Source organism: Scophthalmus maximus, chromosome 19, assembly GCF_022379125.1.
Source record: "Scophthalmus maximus strain ysfricsl-2021 chromosome 19, ASM2237912v1, whole genome shotgun sequence".
Taxonomy (NCBI): domain Eukaryota; kingdom Metazoa; phylum Chordata; class Actinopteri; order Pleuronectiformes; family Scophthalmidae; genus Scophthalmus; species Scophthalmus maximus.
Window position 1 is genome coordinate 11,495,351 of NC_061533.1, and position 22,160 is coordinate 11,517,510.

General features: G+C 40.6%; 1 protein-coding gene across 3 annotated transcripts in view; it reads left to right on the forward strand.

Moving 5' to 3' along the window:
* Positions 1–20,581, forward strand: part of LOC118314463 (pikachurin) — a 29,621-nt gene extending 9,040 nt beyond the window's left edge. For 2 of the 3 annotated variants that reach the window (XM_035640943.2, XM_035640941.2), the window contains exons 2-25: positions 2,078–2,187; positions 3,527–3,613; positions 4,329–4,355; positions 4,606–4,723; positions 4,828–4,963; positions 7,277–7,443; positions 9,923–10,035; positions 10,167–10,414; positions 10,944–11,131; positions 11,242–11,342; positions 11,428–11,528; positions 11,967–12,111; positions 12,211–12,400; positions 13,374–13,499; positions 14,377–14,620; positions 14,711–14,822; positions 15,359–15,475; positions 15,571–15,751; positions 16,528–16,551; positions 16,765–16,843; positions 16,994–17,137; positions 17,679–17,762; positions 18,299–18,402; positions 18,509–20,581. In XM_035640943.2, coding sequence (XP_035496836.2) covers positions 2,078–2,187; positions 3,527–3,613; positions 4,329–4,355; positions 4,606–4,723; positions 4,828–4,963; positions 7,277–7,443; positions 9,923–10,035; positions 10,167–10,414; positions 10,944–11,131; positions 11,242–11,342; positions 11,428–11,528; positions 11,967–12,111; positions 12,211–12,400; positions 13,374–13,499; positions 14,377–14,620; positions 14,711–14,822; positions 15,359–15,475; positions 15,571–15,751; positions 16,528–16,551; positions 16,765–16,843; positions 16,994–17,137; positions 17,679–17,762; positions 18,299–18,402; positions 18,509–18,660 — 3,098 coding nt within the window. In that variant the 3' untranslated portion in view covers positions 18,661–20,581. The remainder of the gene's footprint in view (positions 1–2,077; positions 2,188–3,526; positions 3,614–4,328; positions 4,356–4,605; positions 4,724–4,827; positions 4,964–7,276; positions 7,444–9,922; positions 10,036–10,166; positions 10,415–10,943; positions 11,132–11,241; positions 11,343–11,427; positions 11,529–11,966; positions 12,112–12,210; positions 12,401–13,373; positions 13,500–14,376; positions 14,621–14,710; positions 14,823–15,358; positions 15,476–15,570; positions 15,752–16,527; positions 16,552–16,764; positions 16,844–16,993; positions 17,138–17,678; positions 17,763–18,298; positions 18,403–18,508) is intronic. The other variant, XM_035640942.2, reaches the window with a different exon arrangement.
* Positions 20,582–22,160: the final 1,579 nt, after the last annotated feature.

Sequence of the window (22,160 nt, forward strand, 5' to 3'; positions counted from 1 at the left end):
ATAATGACCTATACTGCAGCCAGCCACCAGGGGGCGGTCGAGATGATTTGGCTTCGCTTTTGGGGAGCTGTCGTGTCGTCCATCTTCATATACATTCAAACGATATACTGTGGAAGAATGATAAATCTGAACTTTACACATGTGAGTGTCCAAAAAGTGTCCAAACACCAACTTCAGCCTGGTGCTAATCAAAAGAAGCAGTTGGCTCAAGAACAGCTTCATTAGCTACAGCAGGAGGCCACCGAAGGAGGCAGCAGGATCAATACTCCAATCTCTTGCCGATCGAATGTAATCCACCAGTTTCGTGGTTTATGTTAAGCTTTTAAGGATTCATATTGACCACAGATACCAGTTTAACATCCAGACGCTCTGAGCCTTAAAAAAAATCATGCAATGATGATTTGAGAACCCCTTTTCTATCTGCTATAATTCTGGGAGTTCAGCTCACCCAAAGGTTTGCTGGGCCGCACCCCTGGGGAGATATGGATGATCGGGGAATTCGGCTGACATATTGCATTTTCTGCTCCGGTGGAAGAACAGGGAGAAGGGCACGAGGGAGGGGGAGGGATGCAGACAGGGGATGAGTCCGGAGGACTGCACAGGAGTGAGGTCGTCACAAGAAATAGACAAGGAGAGAAAAATGAAAGTGGAAAACAGCAGTGTTGTAGCTACACGAGATTTCAATTTACTGAGTTCTGCTCTGCTATATTTAGATTTGTGTCATCTCAGTGTCAGTTTAAACTAGCCATGTCTCGTCCTTTGTCACTCAGACAGAGAGAGAACACTTTGGCACAATTGGTCCCAGCTTTTTGCAAACGTACTAACAATACTGTGCAGACGTGTTTTTACGTCATATCAGAATCTACTCTAAAATCGAAATAAATGCAATTTAAAATGCACATATTCAGCTATTGTTATCATTTCATGGAGCTTTTTGATGGTCTGAATGTAGTAATCACCCAGTGTGTGTACATAGTATGACAGAAAGTTTAAGTCTATGAGAATCTGAGGGCCCTTGTCTGCTCATTAAAGCCTGGTAATGCATATAGGTCATCATCAGCAGCAGCGATGATCTACAGATCTGTGGCCATTTCTCTTTCTGAGTCTGAAAGAGACTGAATTATTTTCAGGTCACGGTTGAGCACTGGAAGAGTAATCACAATCTCCTGGAGTGCCACAGAATGACCCAGGTTTTGATAACAAAGACCATGAAAATAATGACACCCCAAGTCACAGATAGTTGATATTATGAGCCAGCATGTCGGGCTGCCGGTTATGTCACCTCAAGTGGTTTTAATGGACTCAGGTGAAATACAGAGAAGAGGTTATGTTCAGAATATAATTGGCTATTTTGAAAGATACTTCAACGGACTTGCTCTTGTTAAAAAGGCTTTATTTTATCTTTATTTGACCTACATTTACAAATTTTTGGTCACAGTAAGCTGTAGACACAATCAACAAGGGTTGGGCCCGTAGTGTCACCATTACAATCTTCAGGCAAACACCAAATGCCTAAGTTCCCCACATGACCCCACCATCTACTACATATATAGACATGAGAACCATTTCATTGATTTTAGTCTGTTGGCGATAGCACCTACGTACATCAAATAAAAAACTATAATTTGTGACATACCAGTTATCAATACTGCGCACACTAAAATATGAAACTCTTAGTGTCTGCTCTGTGTAAGAGCAGAGTCTTATCACAGAGTGGTGAGCTCTGATCACACGACAAACGTAGTAGTAATAAGTAGTCGTAAGTAGTAATTTGAGCCCTTGTTAATATTGAGTAAAACACCTTAAACTTTTACTCACTTAAATTTGTTTCTATATCTTATGCTGATATCAGATCTGTAAAATGTTGAGATGACAAATAATAATGAATTATTGTTGTATGTTGTATTTTCCCCATTTGAATATTAACTAAAGCTAACACACCAACTAAATAAAGGTGATAGTAGCTGCCTAATCACAATAAAATGTGCTCTTTTCTCCGAGTGTGTCTTCCGTTTTCTTTGCTTGTTTCCTTGTTTTCCCGTTTCCTTATATGTCTCTGTGTTTGTGTTTGAACCAGATCGTCTGAGTCCACCTTTAGACATCCAGCTGGACACAATCAACTGCACAGCCTTCAGCGTGCGATGGAAGATGCCCCGGCGACATGTGAGCACCATCACTGGATATAAGGTATGATCACAAACTCATGATTTTATTTCAACATAATGACATAACTTTCAATACCATCAAACGCAGTGAGCTGACATGAACAACACAATAACGTTGTAAAAATGGGCGATTTGTATTGATAGGTCTTTTTTCATACACACCTCTATTCATTTTAAATTTCTCTACTTATTTAACATTAGTCTTTAGGTTCCATAAAGTTTTGATCATGTATATTTCAAGCCATTTCACTATAAAGGCTTTCTTGCAAGGTCACACACTGGAATTTAAAGTAAATAGTTTGAAGAAAGTAGTTCAAGACAAATAGGAAAATGTAAATAAATAATAACCAGCTGGTTAAAAGCACACCCCTACGTGTTCCTTTTCAAGTACTCTCTTTCGAAATGCTTGGAGAGGTTTTTAACAAATGCCACAAATCAAATTTCCCTCTTTGAGGTGCTGCCCTTATTTTTTCTGCTTTCAAAGTGCTTTTCAAACTGGCTGTCTGGCAAGATGGCCTTGAGGGCTTGATTGACATTTTGGTCTATAAATGTAACCCCTTCACTACCAAACGTGTGCTCCATCTGAGGCAATATACAGTAGTTGTCTCAAATCTCTTTTTTTAGACTAGATTTGTTGGTCCACCCGAGGCAAGCTGCACTTAAGTACTGATGGTATTTGCTTTACTCAGTAGAGACATACAGTGAAGGACATACTTTTATTGGTTGTTATTTAAAAGTGTTAACATTGTTGTGGCACAAAGTGGACTGATCACTGGATCTCTCCCTTCTTCTTTTTTATTCTGACATAACTTTTTGAGCATCCATGTTTGTTTCCACCAAAGTAACTTTTAAAAATATATATATAGTTTTGAACAAGATCTAATACCCTACCCACCTTCCTTCCTTCCTTCTTTGTAGTGTTTGATTTAAGTTAACCATTAACAAAATGTGGATTAATATGACTCTGTGTGTGTGTGTGTGTGTGTGTGTGTTGCTTTTGACCATATGTCTGCTCTAAGAGGATTAGTCAACTACCGAGCTTCCTCACGACTCACAGATAAACATACGTTCCTTTAGCCAGTCACTTTGGAAGTTTATTGAAAGTTCTGTTTCCTCATGGTATTCCCTCCATATGATTCCGTGTTTGCATTATGACTGATAATAGGTTGTAGACAACAACAAGTGTGTCAATAAAGTGACAATAGTAGGAGCTAAAAGGATGGACAATGATTCTATGAGCCAATTTTTGAATGCCTGCCAAACCCCAACACTGCCAAAATAGGGTTGATTTAACTGGAACAGCAATTTCATGTAAACAAAGTTATGCATGTGTTTCTCTTTCATATGTCAATGTTTTTCAGGTCTTCTATACTGAGATAAAGAATGGACATCCAGTAGGTTCAGCATCTTTGATGGAGGTGCCTCTCAGCCTGGATATGCTGACCACTGTGAGTATACAGAGAGTTCTGACATTGCTTTTCACTGAATGCTACATTCAAATAAGTAGTGCACTTAGAAATGTAGGAACATTTTGATGTGCCTCTAACATTCAGCTTTGACAATGAAGAAAAATGCCAACTGTGATAGTGCTGCTTTATCAGAGCATCAAAAAACAACATCACCTTGAAACATGTTTTAAAAAAAATACATAAACACCCAACATTTAGAAGATAAGGTTGGCAATATACTCAAATTTTTTGTTTTTTTTACTGTTTTTAACTAATCCAATAAAAAGACCAAAACCAAACAGTGAATTGATATTACCAAATATTTTCTGTGCATCCAAAGTCTGGTATGTGTAATTCCTCTGTGCCATCGATCCACTGTTGTGCAAAAAATATTAAAAACACAAGTCACACTGGTTGACGTGTTGCTACATAATGAGGAACATGATCACTGCAGCTTGAACCAGCTGTTAAGGTAATGATTTAGTCTTTAAATACAGAAAAATAAACTGTATTCTTATATTTTTAAAATTTACATATTGATATATTTTGGTGACGATGCCCTTCCTTTCTCTCTTTCTATAAAAATGTAAAATTACATTACTTACATTATGTTTAATGTTAGTATGAAATTATTGTAATTATTATTACGTTTTAGCAATGTCTGTGCCGTGATACTCAAACATTTATAGACACTTCTGCTCTTATTTTCTCAAAGGGACAATTTGATGGACAAGCCAGCTTTGTAAGTGTCATTTAGCCATTTTTCGTGAATTAGAGCCTTTCACTGTTTTCTCATCGCAGTCAATATTTATAGCTAGATGTGACATACTTTCCACTCCCAGTAAGTTTCTTTCACCATCTTTCTTCCATTTTCTTTTTGCCTCCGGTCTTTTCTTCTCTTCCTCTAACCACCCTTGCTGCTGTGCTCTTGCTTATTTTTCCATTTTCTATCTGTGTCTCTACCCCGTTGCCCCATATGAATGGCCCTCTAGGACGTGGACATTGGTAAGCTGAAGGTTAACTCTAAGTACAGAGTCAGTGTTGGAGCGTATGGCTGGGCAGGGGAGGGCAGACCCAGCATGCCCAGAGACATCAGCACCTCTTCACATGGTAAGAATATGTGAGTAGTAGGAATCCGTTGTACAGCTGATGCTATTATTAATACCACAGTTAAAATAACTTTGAATGCATTTAATTTCTTTCTCCTTCTTCAGATATGTGCATGCCGCCATCTCCCCCCACTCAGCCTGTTGTCATGGCTGTGTCTGACACAGAGCTGGCGTTGTCATGGCAGCAAGGAGAGAGCGAGGGTAGCGCACCTGTCCTTCACTTCCTGGTGGCTTACATCAGGTCAGTCGGAAACGATTGATCAGTCTTCAGAAAACAAATAAGGAAAGCTTTAGGTCCATTAGACCCTCATCTCGAGAAGTCAGTACACAGACACGTTCACAGGCACATACCATACATTTAATCATACACACTCACACACATTCAGTACGAACTATCGAACAAGCCCACTGATACTAATCTGAAGTGGTCATGTCAATGAGGGGAAATCTAGAGTGAAAAAGCTGTGTTACTCTGAGGAAAAAGGAAAAAGCTGACTGGTTTTATGGGGCTGCCTGTCCATTCTCTTGATAAGCTGAGTGAAGAAGACAATTCAGAGAGCTTTTTCCCTGGACAGATCACTTGATGGCTCCATTATCACAGGCAGTGATCAAGCCCAAATGCTAATAGAGATTTCAAGGTTTTGAAAGAGAATAAAAAAAATCAAAAAAAAATCAAAGATGATGAACAAGACTGGTAGAGTTTCAGATGTAATGGTGCAGCCAGTGAAATAATAGTATCTCAGAGCAATAGTTTGAGATTCAATTTCTTGCTCATTAGATAAGAAAAATCAATACCACCTCCATGCCTGTAAGGATTAATAATGTATCTGGAACCAGCAGCAGGGAGGAAGCAGCTTCTCTGGCTCTGTCTGAAGGCAACAAAACCCACCTACCAGCGCCTCCGAAGCTCAGTAATTAAAACCTCAGATCCCATTTTCAAAATCTTTTTATGTTAGTTAGTGAGTTATATACCACCGTGGTCGACCGTCAATTAAGTACGGAAGCGCTGAACTGCCACTGTGGAAATAAAAATATCTTTGGTGTTTCCCGTTAAAACAAGGTTATTTTTCTCGTTAGAACGTGATAATGCTCTTGTTCAAAATGAGATAATATTCTCAGTCAAACGTAATAATATTCTCGTTAAAACGAGATCTGTAACACATTGTTTACGTCCCATCTGGGAGAATTGTAGGCTGAGGATGGAGAGACACATGGAGGGACTGTGCACGTTCTTAAGAAGTCGACATCTAATGGAAGAATGTATCGCCAAAAATTTTAGGAAACAAGGAGATTTCGACTACTTAAGAAACCGTGCACAGTCTAAACTAAATTTAATTTATTTCCAAACTTTTATCTGTGTGCATTTATGGGTGAAGTTAGCTGCATGTTTAGACTATCTGATCAGACGAGCTGCATCCTCTCAGTGTTACATCACTGTAATACAGAACACACAGCTCCTTTACAGTCAATCTCCGTGAGCTCTGTTCAGTGTAACCATTTCTGTTCTGACATGAGAAAGAATGAACTTCATACTCTGTCTAGTAGCGTCCAGCCTCAAACACACACACACACACACACACACACACACACACACACACACACACACACAATCTTCCATTGTCTCAACAAGTTTTCTGGCAACAATGTGAAGGAAGTTGAGGTCAGAAAGAATCTGCCAAGCGTCATCTGATGATTTACCAATCATACGAAAAAAAGAAGCAGATAGAATTCATAATGCTCCCATCATAATTTTGCTTTTACAAGAAAATGATGAAATTGTAACTATTTAAAAGGAAACAAGCTTTAAAAACAGAGCACATCATGGTGAAGAGTTAACACCCTGCCACTGAGCAAAGAGAGGGCGCGAGAGATTGTCACTTACTACGAAAGAGTTACACATGAATCACTGTCTGTTTTTGCTTGTGCGGGCAATTTCCACACAAAAGAGCCATCTCATAGGCAAATCTCTCTCCTCTTACATCAAAAGAGGTCTTGCTGAAGGGGGGCATTGAGTGGTGACGAAGACGCCTCTATTCAGCAGATAGCTGTAGCTCCAGGCGCCCAAAATGATCACACAAACACAGCAGCTTGAGATGGAAGCTGGACATAATAACCCCCCCCCCCCCCCACAAAAAATAAAAAATAAGGTCAGGAGTTCATCATTTAATTTTTTGCATTACTTACTTTTTTAAAATACTTTGAGGCTTGAAGGCCATCAAAATAGTAACACAATGATAAAAAATCCTTTTGTCTTGTTTGAGAAGTTATTCATCACTTTGAATTGTTCAGAATTACCACAAGTAATTGTTCTGTTGCAATCATTTCACTGCACATGTTCTGGTCCCTAGAACGGTAAGTGGAAAACACTTCACTTATTCTTCAAGATGTTTTGAGAATTTCTCTTTTGAAATGAACTAAAAACCACCTTTCCTTCATAAAAAGCCACTCACCAATGTGGGAAAATCAGAAAACAAAACTTTTCAATGATCTTAAAAAAAAAAAAAAAAAAGTTTAGTTTACGATTGTGTATCAATGCATGTCCCTCTCTCCTCAGGCCAGAAATGGACACCGAGTGGACGTACATCCGTGAGCCCATTGAGACTTACTCCATGGTTTTGAAGGGGTTGCTACCGGAAACAGAGTACCAGTTTGTTGTCCGGGCAGTCAACGTGCATGGGGTTAGCCCCCCCAGCCACATCAACAACCCTGTCCGCACTCTCGGTAAGGCCAAATGTTGATCTCCGGGAGAAAATGCTCCGCTTCGTGATGAAAGCTCTGTTCCAGGCCAAGTCTGGTTTCCATCACATTTCAAAAACAAAGTGTAGCTTCAACAATACACCCACACAGAACTAAACAGACCCTGCTTATGTTTGCATTTCGGAACTCATCCACGATAAAGTCACAATAAAACATTTACCTTGTTTAGCAACACTGCGTAAACCCAAGCGTTGCCGTGGAGACACTTTTTTCTCCCGCCGGCGTAAAGAAAGTTTTAGAAAGTGTTTCAAAGTTTCCTTCAAACTAGCGGAGGGCAGAGGCAGCAGCCCTAATGTAGAAACACGGACCCAAACGGGTGCAGATATCACCAACATATGAAGCAGTTTAATGTTATTAACTTTATTCTGTCAACATATTTTACCTTTACAACTCGCCAGTCTAAACGAACAAATGAAGCTTATTATTTTTGGTTTGGAGATAATTTTTTGCTGTTATTAAGGTGTCATCAGAAGAAGAGTTTATTTAAACAAGACAGTTAGGAGTAGAAATACCATCACAGGTAATTCCATAATGTTATGTTCACAAATGAATGTGGATTAGTTCCCTTCCCTCCCCTTTTCAAATCACCATGTGAAGATCATGTTAATATCGAAGTGAAACATGACAAAAAAAAGATACTATAGGGTTTTAACATACACAACAAGTGTGTGACTGACAGTTTGTCTCTTTCAGCACCTGTCAGCACTTCAGTGAGTTGTTCTCACTGTTGCTCGGATGATGGAGATACAGAGTCATTTATTTTATTATTTTTTAAAGTAGTCAGTTGCTGGTGGTGTGTGGGGGAGGGGGGGCGGTCAGGGATGATTGATATTAAAACACACAAACACACACATTCACACAGGTGTGTGGGGCACATATAGAAACATAGAGTTATAGCAATGTCTTTATGGATTGAGGACCATGACATTCAACAGTTTACATACAGATTTGTGCTCATTATATAAGCGCTTGCACGTGCGTGTTTGTGTGCGTGTTTGTGTGTGCGTGCGTGCGTGCGAGCGAGCGTGCGTGCGTGTGAATACATTCAGTCACTAAATACCCCATAGTTCCATAGATGGCCCAGAGACAAAGACAGGGCTAGAAAGTAAAACAGGGAGACTGATCATATTGAAGAAGCTGAGAATATTGTCAGAGAGACACAGAGAGACAGACGGACAGAAACGAAGAGATAGAGAAGCGTGGTTTCTCAGCAGGGGATAAAAGCGGGTTACGCTCGAGTCTCATCAGACAGGATTAAGGACAGGATGCCAGACCCCTTCTCTGCCCATCCACACCCCTGATGGACACACACACATATGCACACACACACACACTCAGGCACACAATGCACCGCTTCTCGAGTGAACAGCGGGGGGGGGCTTGACTGACTGACATACTTTTCTTGTTGTTGCTCTGTGTGTGCAAACGGGTTAGAAACAGTGCGGTATGGATTGATGGGGATTGTTACACAACAGCAGATTAGTTTGCTACGGGATTTTTTTCTTTTTTTCCTTTTGGGCAACCCCCCCTTTGTTCATGCCGGCACTCACTACTCAGGATTTAATGTTATTAGGCTGTGCAAATTAGCACTTTAAATGGTTTGGCATCAATTCACAGTTAAAAGTCAACATTTTCATCAGACATTTGATATGACATAGTTTTTGTTATTTAATTTGTACAGGTTATTTTTTACACTTAACAAAAATACATGAAGAATGATACTGTACAATTAAGGTAGACAGGTGGAAGAGCAAGGAGTTGAGAGGGAGGGCATGCTGTTATGTAAGATAAGATCAGATTAAGCGTCCTCAGCGGGGGGTTAATTGGGAGGGAGGTGTTACATTGAACATGCACTAATTCAGTTCCATCTTTTTATTGTAGTGTGCAGAAAGGAGGATTAATAATGATGCACACAGTTTGTGTAGTATGATATGCAAAATATACAAATATGTATAATGTACTCAATTGTCCATTAACTTTGCACTAAATGTGTGACGACATATGTACGGTAGGTACACAGGTCTTTGGGTTATGTGAATCGCAGCTTAATTCAATTGTCTTATTTACAACATTTATCACATTGATGAATATTGAAAGGTTAAAAAAAAGCCACTTCCAACTAATTTATCAACGTTTGTCTTTGAGCCATGCCCATGGCATTCACTGTCTGGCTTTGTCTTTGTACATTGTGAGCTTCCTATGGCAGCGTTCTGTATAGAGGAGACACCTTTCAGTATGTGGTGCAGCAGCCTTGGTACAGGTGGTTAGCATATTGTTTTCCAACAAAGCCATTCTCTGACCTGCATACTGTACTGTATTTAACTCAAGACTAGCGTTGCACCACGGACACGCGTTTTTCCCTTCATGTTAATGTCATCACTTATGTCCTTTTCACAGAATGTATCAATAGTCATGTAGTAATCATCACTGGTATTCTTGACAGGTGCATCAGATGTCGGCAGTGGTGATTATGGCCAGTACATCACAGATTCAAAGAACAAAGATGAAGATGACTTCGACATTGATGACTCGGATTATGATGTGTTTATTGAAGAGGTGGGTCTTTCCATGACTGAGTTGTTTATCAAGTTTATTGATGCTCTCAAATCAAAAATGATGAGGGCTAGATAGAGGTCACATTAACTGCTCATCTTTTTCTGTAACATCTACACTCGTCTGCTTCCTAGTTGAGGCCATTCCCAGGTATTGGTGCAGACAACGGGAAATCCCAGCTCCGTTCACGCTCTGGTCCACCATCTGGTCGAAACGTCGTTTACCGTATGAACACCATCGCTCCTCCCAACGTTACTGCCCCAACAGTTTCCGCCACCACCTCGTCAGTTTTCCCAGACTTCACAGATCTGATCTTCTCGACTGCTTCCGAGCCCGGTACCACCCTTGACACCACAACCACTGCCCCACCTACCACCACCAGGTAAGACATAGCCCAAAAGTCTTGGTTCACCTTGGTGTGCGCTTTACTGTAATTGTTGTACTGTTTTTAAAGGTGTCTCTTTTATAGGGTTGGAAGTTGAACATTGACTATTGTTTCATAACGGCGAAGAAAACAAAAAGGATTATCGAGAAGGTGTTTTTCTTTTTGGTCAACAAAATCAAGATTCTTATAGGTGTTCCTCCGGCTCTTGGATTGCTGGAATGCTGTCTACTTTATTATTTGTTAAAAATGGTGATCGGAGCAGTGGAATATCACGTCAATTTAAGCTGTCAGTCTGGCTGTGATTAACAGGGGGAAATATAGGCTGACTATTTGGGTGGATATAGCTTTTTGCTGGGTTTCTCTTTCCTTAAAGCACGGAGGGAGGACAGGTAATTTAGATAAGACAGAACTCATAGTACAATAAAAACATTGAAAGTGTTATTAGCTTAAAACAACCTTGTAAAAACCTTGTTTTGTCAGAAGACCGAGCACTGAACATTATCTTTCTCCTTGTTCTTCACCTTAGCATCACTTTGCCTTCCCCCACTACCACCCCGACTATGTCTCCCTGGAAAGGCGAAGTGCCTCGTGTGTACGACCTGCCCTGCGATGACACCGTGTGCCCCCCCGACAGCTTCTGCCTTAGTGATTTTGAAAGTGGAGGTGCGCGCTGCCACTGTAACCTCGGACGAAGGGGCGACACTTGCTCTGAGGGTGAGAGACGCACAGTTTAATTTCTCCCCCAATTTTCTTTCTTTTGCAGCTATCCCGACTCGCTCTGTTACCACAGATGTATCATGATTTTATCCTTTGCTCTTCTTCAGTTCTATCAGTGAGCTTTCCCAGGTTCTATGGCTACTCTCACATGACCTTTGAACCCTTGAAAAACTCTTACCAGACCTTTCAGATCACATTGGAGTTCAAGGTAAGACATTGTGCTGTTTTTTTTATTTTTATTTTCATGCTGACAATGATGGGAATTGGTCCGAAACAGTTTCTCTGTGGTGCAGGCAGACTCTGAGGATGGCCTGCTTCTTTACTGTGGAGAGAACGAGCACGGCCGTGGAGACTTCACCTCTTTGGCCCTGGTACGAGGCAAACTACACTACAGGTGAGGAACTAGTGTGTATCACTTATTGTTGGAGATTCTCATAGGGAAAATAAACAAACTGCATTTGTAAACTACATACACATATTAGTCAAAAGGAACCTAATGTAAAATTTAGGTTTTTAAGAAAACAAAGAGTTTCAGCGACTTAAATGAATGGAAACAACTAAATATGAATATAAAACTTGGCTCTTGATCTCTAAAGCTCAATGATTAACACACTGTATCTCGTTTATTTAACCTGTACTCAGAACTAAAATTTAAATTTGACTATTTGCATTTCAGGGAGTTAAATAGGTTTAAGATATAACACACAATTCTATGCTTCAGTAATGTTGGCAGGTAGATTTTTTTTAAATAAGTTAAATATGAATTTAATTAGAGCTTTTTGGGATATATTTTTTTATGATTATATATATATGATTTTTTTTTTCTCAACAGGTTTAATTGTGGCACCGGAGCGGCTCAGATAGTCAGTGAGAGTCGTATTGTTGTTGGTCAGTGGCACATAGTAACTGTCTTCAGAGACGGCATGAGTGGCTGGATTCGCATGGACAACGACAACCCTATATCTGGACGCTCACAGGTAACAATGACTCAATGACAGATCATAAAGATAATGAACTAGAGTTTCATATACAAGCTGCTTTGATAATGGATATTTTCTTCTCTCTTGCCGTTTCAGGGCCAGTACACGAAGATCACTTTCCGCTCCCCGCTGTATGTGGGCGGATCCCCGAATGCCTATTGGCTGGTCAGGGCGACGGGGACAAATCGCGGCTTTGTTGGCTGTATTCAGAGTCTGAGCATCAACAACAAGGCCACAGACATCAGACCCTGGCCTCTGGGCAGAGCTCTGAGTGGAGCCGATATTGGTGAGGAAGCAGCGAGTATGTGTGTGAGTTTGTGAAATTAGTGTTATCTGTCTTTGGCTGCTGCCCGTGATTTTCAGTTCTTATCCATGTCACTCGTAATTTGCTGGTTTCTCTCAGGTAATTGAGCTCAGTTGAGTAGTTTAACAGCAGTTAGAGGGTCTCTGTGGTATTGATAGACTGATTGATCGGTCAACCAATAATTTGGGCCCATATTTGGCATTTTGAGGTAACAAGCAGTGTTACCAGGGTGGACTCTGCCTTTCATCCGATGTCAGCTGTCCCCTCATAACCCTCAAACGATAAGCAGTATAATAGATTTAATTATGTGTCTCATTTGTTATCATTATTAAATTGCTGCATATAATCAGATGCAAAATACAACATAATAACAGCTTTTCTACATATCAGCTATTTGCTGCCCCGCTGTCTTAATATCAGCATTGGCATCAGTCATCGATAAACCCACATCATTTGACCACTACTCTTTAGGAGGAAACTATATATTTTGGCCTTGACACATACATAATGGTCATAAAGTTAGAGGGTTTCATTTTAATTTGCACAGACTGGTGCCATTGCCATTCATCCAAACTGTAAAAAAATGTGGCCAAAAGAGCCCTGATGCAGGAGCTTGAGGAGCCTCGTCAATACGAGCGATCCATCAATTACAAGTCAATCTCAGCTGTCAGTTATGAAGTCTCACCACATTCTGTAGCATCAAATGACAAATTAAAACCAAACATATCATATTATTAAACACTTGAATATACATCAGTGTGATTAGAACAACCTAAAATGACAAACACCAAAGGGGGAAAAATGGGACCTTGTCCCATCTGTGAACATGCAGGTGGTGGGGGTTTTAGCTTCACCATTGGGGACCTATCATGTCGTCCATCCTAATATACAGTTATTGGTATAGATAGGCAGTATATGCTCAGCTACCTCATATCTTCTTGCCACTCTGTACCAGGTGAGTGCAGCGACAGCGTGTGTGACCTGGTCAGCTGTTCTAACGGTGGCGTCTGCTTTGCAAACCGTGCCGACGGCTACATCTGCCTGTGCCCGCTCGGCTTCCGTGGATCACTCTGTGAAGAGAGTGAGTCAACTCTTTTCTCCCGTTTCTCACACCTACACAAAGCACAAATATCCCTCTTGAGTATTGTACGTCTGCAAATGCAATTAGTGAAATCCCTTTTAGGTTTGATCCTCCTCCATGGCTGTTGTAAACTGTCATACCAGCGCTCCAGACTAACTTCTTTTTACGAGGAGCACTGTAGCCTCTTACTGAAAATCTTAGGGGGGGGGTCCGGTTTTACCCCTTTCACCAAGAGAGGGATAAAACAGCGCGTCGTCCCTGTTAAACTGCACCCGGGTCGGCCCCGACAGGTGCAACAGGACATGTAGGCCGGAGGAACTATGGTCCCTCGGGTCTCCCGAGTCGGGAGTCCCGCACCCACGCGCAATCCGGGCACCACCCCGTCGGCAGAGGAGGTGGTAAAGATCTCCACAGATCTCGTGTGCGACCTCTATGGAATCTAATTGACAGAATGAACTGAACGGCGAGACACATCGAGGAATATAGACTGCCTGACTCGCTCCCTCGTTTTTCCCACTGTCTGAAAGAATGGTCGCAAAATGCGAGCCCTGGCGACGCAGACCTTTTAAGGTAATTGCTGAACAGCTGAGTGCGATATGAAGAAAATTGGTTGAGATGAGGATTATTATTTCTTACTCAGAGGCACTAAGGGGCTGATTAAATGTCAGCACGGATTTCAGACAACATGAACGTTTCACTTTCTTTTCTCCTCCCAGTGTCCTTTCTTTACATTTTCTTCTGTTCTCATCAGTTTCTTCCTTTCCCTCCCTTTTCACTCTTCATCATTTCAATACCAAACGGCCCTTCTGGCCCCATGGCTCAACTCCTCCTTTCCTCCCACTTGTTCCTTTCTCGTTTGCTCTGTCAAACTCGTCAGGTTTCACACTGTCCTCACCGCTCTTCAATGAGACAGTGTTTTCGTACGCTGTCATCCCCTGGCCTCAGTCCTCTCAGAGTTATCTGTCCTTCACGGAGTTCGAGATGACGTTCCGCCCGTCAATGCCCGACGGGATGCTGCTGTACAGTGATGACGCAGGCAGCGGAGACTACCTGGCTATAAACCTGGTGGACAGATATGTAGAGTTCAGATTTGACTGCGGCTCTGGAGGAGCGGCCATAAGGTACCGGAGAGATTCTATTGTGTGTCTATTTTATTTTCCTGTTCATTTATTCATTTTCTAACCAGACGTCTCACACTAAATGTGCTACAGGAGTGAGGAGCAGATCAGTCTGGACTCATGGCATGAGCTGAGGGTGTCTCGCACAGCAAAGAGTGGTATCCTGCAGGTGGACAGTCAGAGGCCGGTGGAAGGAATTGCTGAGGTATTTTGCTTTAATACGTGTTGAATAAAGGTGGTTTGTAGTATTTTCTGACCACTAGAGGTCAGAATAACCTCACAACGAGCTCAGCGACAGAGCACTTGCTCACACTATGAAGGTCTAATGGCTGTTTATTTACACTTATAGCAATATGGGGGTGTCCCTTTGAAATCAACGTTTTAATGTGTTTTTAGTTTGGTCCTATCAAATATCATCTTTGATTTTTATGCTGAGATGTCACACGTATTAAACATGTAGTTACAACACAGAACAAAAAACTGTTTCTACATTGAGTGTCAATTGACACATACATGTAAAAATCCAACTATGTGATTTTTTTTCCAGCATCTTCCACGATTTTAAGTTGTAAGTGCGGAGGAGTGAAAATTATACCTTTTCAAAAATGTGAAATCTTTAAGATAGGCATTTTTTAAAGCAAATCATCACCAGAATGGCAATAAGATTCATGAGTATATTCATTCATATGGCACAGCAACAATGATTCATGGATGGTTGTCATAATGAATCGTTCCGTTCAGGGAGCTTTCACTCAGATCAACTGCAGTTCACCTCTCTATATTGGAGGAGTAGCTGAATATGAAAAAACCAAGAGGACGGCTGGCGTAATAAAACCCTTCACTGGAATTATTCAGAAGGTAATTCTATATATAATCTACTGTACGTGTACTAACTATGACGAGTCCTTCCCTCATCCCTCATTTTCCTCCTCTGTTTTCCTTTCACCTCCCAGCTGATACTCAATGACCGCACCATCCCAGTAACAACTGGTTCTGCTGGGGGTGTTAATGTCGCAAACTCCGCACACCCATGTGTGGAGAGTCCTTGTGCCAATGGAGGGACCTGCAGGCCCAAGTGGGATGGATACGAGTGTGACTGCCCCCTGGGGTATGATGGCAGGCACTGCCAGAAAGGTCAGTGGGGCAAAAAGCAGTTTTTCTGGTATTGGTTTTAAACAATTACCAGTACATTCCAAGGTTTGATGTCACTGTATTCACAGAGCATTTCACAGTTTGTTGTATTTTGATTGGAGAACATCAGGCATCACATCAGATTACACATATCAGTGACTGGTTCATATAATGCTTGACGTGGATGCTGCCACATGCTTTCGTGGAGTAGGAATAGATATAAATCTGATTTTAGCATTTCTGTCTGTTGCGAGAAAAACAAACAAACCCCAAAAAATCATTACATTTAAAAACAATATAGTTGCAGCCTGTTGAGCTTTAATTAATTATCTTGTTTAAAATTAGGGACACCTGACCATTTTGTAAATATAACATGTTATACCATTTTATTGTTTGCCAACTGCATATTTCACATGAGGTTTTTTGGTCCAATCATGTTCGAGTAATTGCTCCTGCTATAAACGTTGAATTGGCTCAAGATGGATAATAACCCTGAGATTGCTGCCTCAAATGGAACTCAATCTTTTGGGTGATCATTACAGCCCTAACACACTGACACGAAACCCTCAACTATTTGTTGATTTATTAAAAAAAGAGCAACATATGTTCATGTTTCTGCATAATGGCTTTAACCATGTGATGCAATCGCTCCTCTTCTCATGGATTACATTTTTTCTCTCTCTGCTACCATGTAATCTCATATAGAATGATGTATTGGACGCTGTAATCCCTTAAACCTATTTATGCCTTCTCTGTTTTTCAATGCTTTCGCTGATCAGAGTGTGGGAATTACTGTTTGAACAGTAAGTTTTCTTGAATTTTTTTTTAAGGATTTATTGTCAACTGCAACGTCTCCACCTTTGAGGTTAACTTTGAAAATATATCCATACCCCTTTCCGTATTCGTTCATCCTCAAAGTAACACTTTTAGTGACGTTGCTTAGCTTTAGCCAGTAGTCAAACGACAATGCTGCCACCTTGTGATGGTATGAAGTAAGTACACTGCTTTCTCCACAGCTGTGACTGAAGCCATTGAGATCCCACAGTTCATTGGGCGAAGTTACCTGACGTATGACAACAGAGATATCGTTAAAAGGTTGGTAGAACAACATGTATGAAGTAGGACTTCAAAGGCTTTATGGTTGATATGTTTGATTATCAACCTAATTTGAAATGGTAAAATGTTTCCGTCTGTAAATATTAATTATCAGGTTGGTTGCACTTGCTCACATGAAAAACTTTTCAGGGTTTCCGGGTCCAGGACCAACCTGTTCATGCGTTTTAAGAGCACAGCCCAGGACGGCTTGTTGCTATGGCGAGGAGACAGTCCAATGAGACCCAACAGTGACTTCCTGTCTATGGGGCTTCAGGATGGGGCTCTAATCTTCAGGTGTTTATTTGTGTGTTTGAGTTAAATATACTACTAATGTCTACTCATATTTTTTGTATGGAAGAGTATATGGCCTGGCATTCAATTTTGGAATTTTTCAGTAAAGAGAAAGAATGTGAAGAAAGTTTAAATTTGTTTTTAAGTTTGCTAGGTTGGTAATGTCAAGGTTAAGAAAAGGAATAAGTTATTGATATCATACAGCCATCATCACTTCAGAAACTTACCTTTATATTTCAATGATGTAACAGGAGATAACTTTGTATGATACTTTCCAGCTTTTTTCTTTTCGATATTTCAACTTTTATTTTTTAATTTTTCTTCTTCTTATTTCTGTCCCTAATACACTTCTGTTTTGTTGAATATATTTAGGTTATAAAAAAATCCTGATCCTGATCCCAGGAAAAAAAAGAAAAAGAAAAAGACTCAAAGTCTGATGAATTATTACCTGGTAGAGAACCAGGATTTTATCCGGGCAGCATCATAAATGTCAACTCACTGCACCCTTTGCATCTAACAAAGCTCCTTGTATTTGTCTTTCCAGTTATAACCTGGGCAGTGGTGTGGCTAACATTGTTGTCAACGGGACCTTTAGTGATGGGAAGTGGCACAGAGTCAAAGCTGTGAGGTAAGCTCTGAAACAGGACATTATTAAATCCTCTATCTTGACAGTATTAAACAAACTGGAGGGTATACCACTGCTCCATCATTACTGTGATTGGTTGTAGGTCTATCCAATTGCGTCACGTCATTTTGGTCTGAAATGGATAATGGTCATTGATGTGGACGTTTATGTATCAAACGGACATGGGACATTATTAGCATTTTTTTTAGAGTTAGTGATCAAAAAAGCCAAAACATTAATATTACAACCAAAACAAAGGGAGGTAAACTGAGTGGAGTGATAATTGCCTGTCCTATCCTCCTAGGTTACAGACAGTTACAGTTCATTTAATCATCTGCACTAATCAATATTGGTATTGATTAGGATACAGTAGGTCATCAGAAACCTTAGTTGATATTCAATCTGTGGGAAAAATCAAAAGGACGCACTTAGTTTCTTTAATAATTTAAATGAAGCAAAAGGAGTAAACAGTAAAATATGTGTTTCCATGAATTACACAACAGTTTTTCATGCTGACAAATAATCACTTATCTCTTCAGGGATGGGCAGTCAGGGAAGCTGACGGTGGACGACTACGGAGCAAAGACAGGCAGGTCACCTGGCAAGATGAGACAACTCAATATCAACGGACCCTTATATGTTGGTAGGCGGAGCTCACAACTCACTCACTCGTGTACGGCATGTGTCAGACGATGTCTCATATATTCTCCTCCTTTAATGTCTCTTTTCGTTGTGCTCCCCCTCTGAAGGTGGCATGAAAGAGATAGCTCTTCACACAAACAGACAGTACATTGGAGGCTTGGTGGGCTGCGTGTCCCACCTCACCCTCTCCACTGATTATCACCTAGCGCTGGTGGAGGACGCTGCTGACGGCAAGAACATCAACACCTGCTCTAACTAGAAAAATATATTCTGCAAACGGAAAGACCCTTGTTCAACACGGCACCTCGAACCAGCTGATTCGTCATCGGGAAGCAGACTTGCCGGCAGCAAATGTTCGAAAACTAAAACAAGATAATTTTGGGGGATACCCATTCAGGGCTCGTCCTGGTATAAACTCACACTGGAAAAAGACTGACAGCATTTTTACTTTGAGTCACGCAAACCATTTAAGCGGCTGCTTTCCAAAGCGACTGTGACCTGCCGAGTGGTAAGGTTTGCTTTAACAGTAACAGATTCGACACGTGGCAACGGCAGAAACAACCAGGGGATATTCCAAGGCACAAGTACTCTGTGAAAGGAGAGAGCACGCTTAGCATTATGGGTAATGTGGGTCTTTTGAAGGACATTTTTTCATGGGATGATTCGTGTACGTAGCTCTTTCTTTCTTTCTTTCTTTCTTTCTTTTTTTCACAGTAAATCCTTATTTGATTGCTGGAAGAACCAAGTGATCCAAGGGATCAAGAGTCATCACAAGTTTTTCATGAACCTGACCTAGAGCAGCTAGCAGAGATAAACTGCTTTGTAGAGGATTTTGGTTTCGGCCCTAGAGGATTTCTGTTGTTTTTCTTTTGTGGCATTTGTATTCATGTTCGTGATGTATTATCAGTCCGTAGAGTACATTTCCTTGAGTCTTGATTGATGTCAGGTTTCTAGAGGTTGCTAATTTTGGACGGTGAAGATATCAGCTGCACACAAAAAAAAGTGTTGTTTCTTGTTCCTCTCTTTTAGTCGACACGCTTCTTTACGTGGAAGTCTCAGATGCTAGTCACATGAAAGTCTGATGTTGACACGGTGTAGCAGCTGAAGACCTGGACAAACTGTGCGTGACAGTCTGCTGCCGGCATTTGACAAAAACCACGGTTGAGTAACTTCGTATCTCTTGTTTTCACACCAGAGAAAATAGATCATTTCTCTTTCTCATGCCTCAGTGCACGAGTTTCTGTTTATTTCTTTCCCGGGCCGAAGTTTGACCCTTTAAAAGAGTCTTTCTGCAAATACTCTAATCTAATCTATATTCTGAGTTGTATGAATGGTTGTCTTAGTAGTTGTGGCCCCTCGAGGAAACGGCACACTGTTTTCAAACAAATTAGACTGTAACCTTTGGTTTCACTTTCAGCTTGTTTAAAGTTTAAATTCATCACAAACCCTGTAATAAACCATCAGTTCTTATATACATTTACATTTTATAAGTTATGTGAAGACAGATAATGTCTGAGGCATTTTCAACAAATGGATAATATGCCCTTAGACATTAAAATGAGCATCCCGGTGCCACCGTTTGTGATATGAAGTCACTTCCCAATTGCAAGAGGATACATGAAGCCGATTAAATAACGTTAAAATTGTTTTAGAAAAAGATCACATTTTCCTTTCTTCTTTTTTTTAAGTCAATGCAAGTGAGGTTCACAGCATTTTTTATTTGGTAGAATGTACGCAGAAACTACACTCTGCACATCAACCGAATAGACTGACTATGAAGTGGTTTGACCTGAATGTTGGTGCTCGTCACTTTTACATTTTTGGATGAAGGAAAGTTAAAAAAAAGAAAAAATGATGGACTGAATTTGCTTTCAAAGAAGCAACTTCCAGTGAAACCAATCAGCAGCTGCGTGGTCTCATGAGACAGCTACTACACCCGCACATGTTCCGCGAACTCAGGGTTCTGTCAAACACAAAGATGTAAATTACAAAACAGTCATGTGGTCTTCATTGAATAATAAAAGGACATTTTGAAACAGAATTGAGGTCAGCTGCAATCCAACTCTGATTGTTTGAAAAAGAGATAAATCTGTATATCCAATACGGAGAAGAGTAAAACAAAACTAAAAAAAAACAAAGAACCCAGGAATCCCAAAAATAAATTGTATTTCACAACCCTTTAGAAATTGTGTGTGTGTGTGTGTTTGTGTGTGTGTGTGTGTGTGTGTGTGGGGGGGGGGGGGGGGGGGGTGAAATGGCCTCTGTGATTTATAAGGGCAATCTTCTCCCCATCTTAAATCTGCTACTTTTGGTCGCCTGTACTTAAACTAAGTGGTGGCAGATCAATGTCATTATTTGGCGAGCCGCTTTGGTAATTCTGGATTCTATATATTTTGTCATTATGATGTGATGAAATGTTGGAAACACAACAGCAACAACAACGGGGGGGAAACCAGCACAGCAGTTCTGAATAGGTGAGTGAAGAGATTGTTTTTTCTTTTTCTTTTGCAATGTTGTACAGACAATTTCTAAACCATTACACAAACCCTCGGGAGCACAATCTTCAGTGATGGTTGGTCTGCACACAAAGAGGCCCATTGAACTCCTGTGTTTTATTTATTTATTTATTACATTCACTGGAGCCCATTTTTTTTTATCCTTGTCCTCTCTGGATGTCTTTTCAATCTCAAGCAAAGCTACGACATTTGACAAAACATTTAAGAGCATCCTGGTTGTTTTGTGACATCCCTGTGGCTACAATGTTGTTTTCTTTATGCTTTAAAAACACGGCACTTTGATGCATTTTCTTTTTTGCTGCATCTGTATTCCTGTTTGAAACGTATTTTGAAGGTTGGAGTACACACCATACGCAGAAATTCATGCAGAAGAACATCTGCGAGAAATCGGTTTGCTTACAATTTCACTCATCACAGCTTTTGTTCTCAATCACTTAATAAAACAGCTGCCACACGAATCTTAGCAACCTAACTAGACTCCATCAAATCCAAATGTTGAATTGTCTCTCGTTGTCTCATTTAGATTCAGCACACTGCTCCATCATATCAATGGAACTGTGTCACTGACTGTGTCGCTCAGTGGAATTTTGTATTGGATTTCATTCGATTGTTCTCCGCTGTCATATATTACCCAAACACACGCGAGAACACGTGTACACACACACACACACACACACACACACACACACACACACACACAAACACACAGTTTTGTCCCCATTCCGCTCTCGTTGTGAGTCCAGCATGGCACTACGCGATGATACTTGTCTTCTCCTGAATCTAGAGTTACAGCAAGAGTCCAGAGTTTCATGTGTTTCATCATATTACATAAATCAAATCAAACCACTTAGTTATATTGAGGTTATACAAATCTTGTCACGGTTCTAAAGTTAAAGGTTACTTACCCTGTTCGATCACTTTTGATAGAGATCCAGGTTCACAACTGCTGGGTTGTAATTTGGCTTCATCTCATTAATGCCGTGTTCTGATCAGTTACTCAACCCTTTCCACTTGAAGACCATGACAAACTGTAGTACAACGAATACAGCATCCAGCCATGTAGATAGTTATGTGATGAAGTGCAAAATCCACAATGCAAGGATTAACATGACGATGTGATGTGATGTGCACACACACACACACACACACACACACACACACACATGGGTTTGCTTTTGCTGCAAAAGAAGAAGAGAGAATTGGACGGAAAGTGAAAATTGAGACACATTTTGACATTGAACTA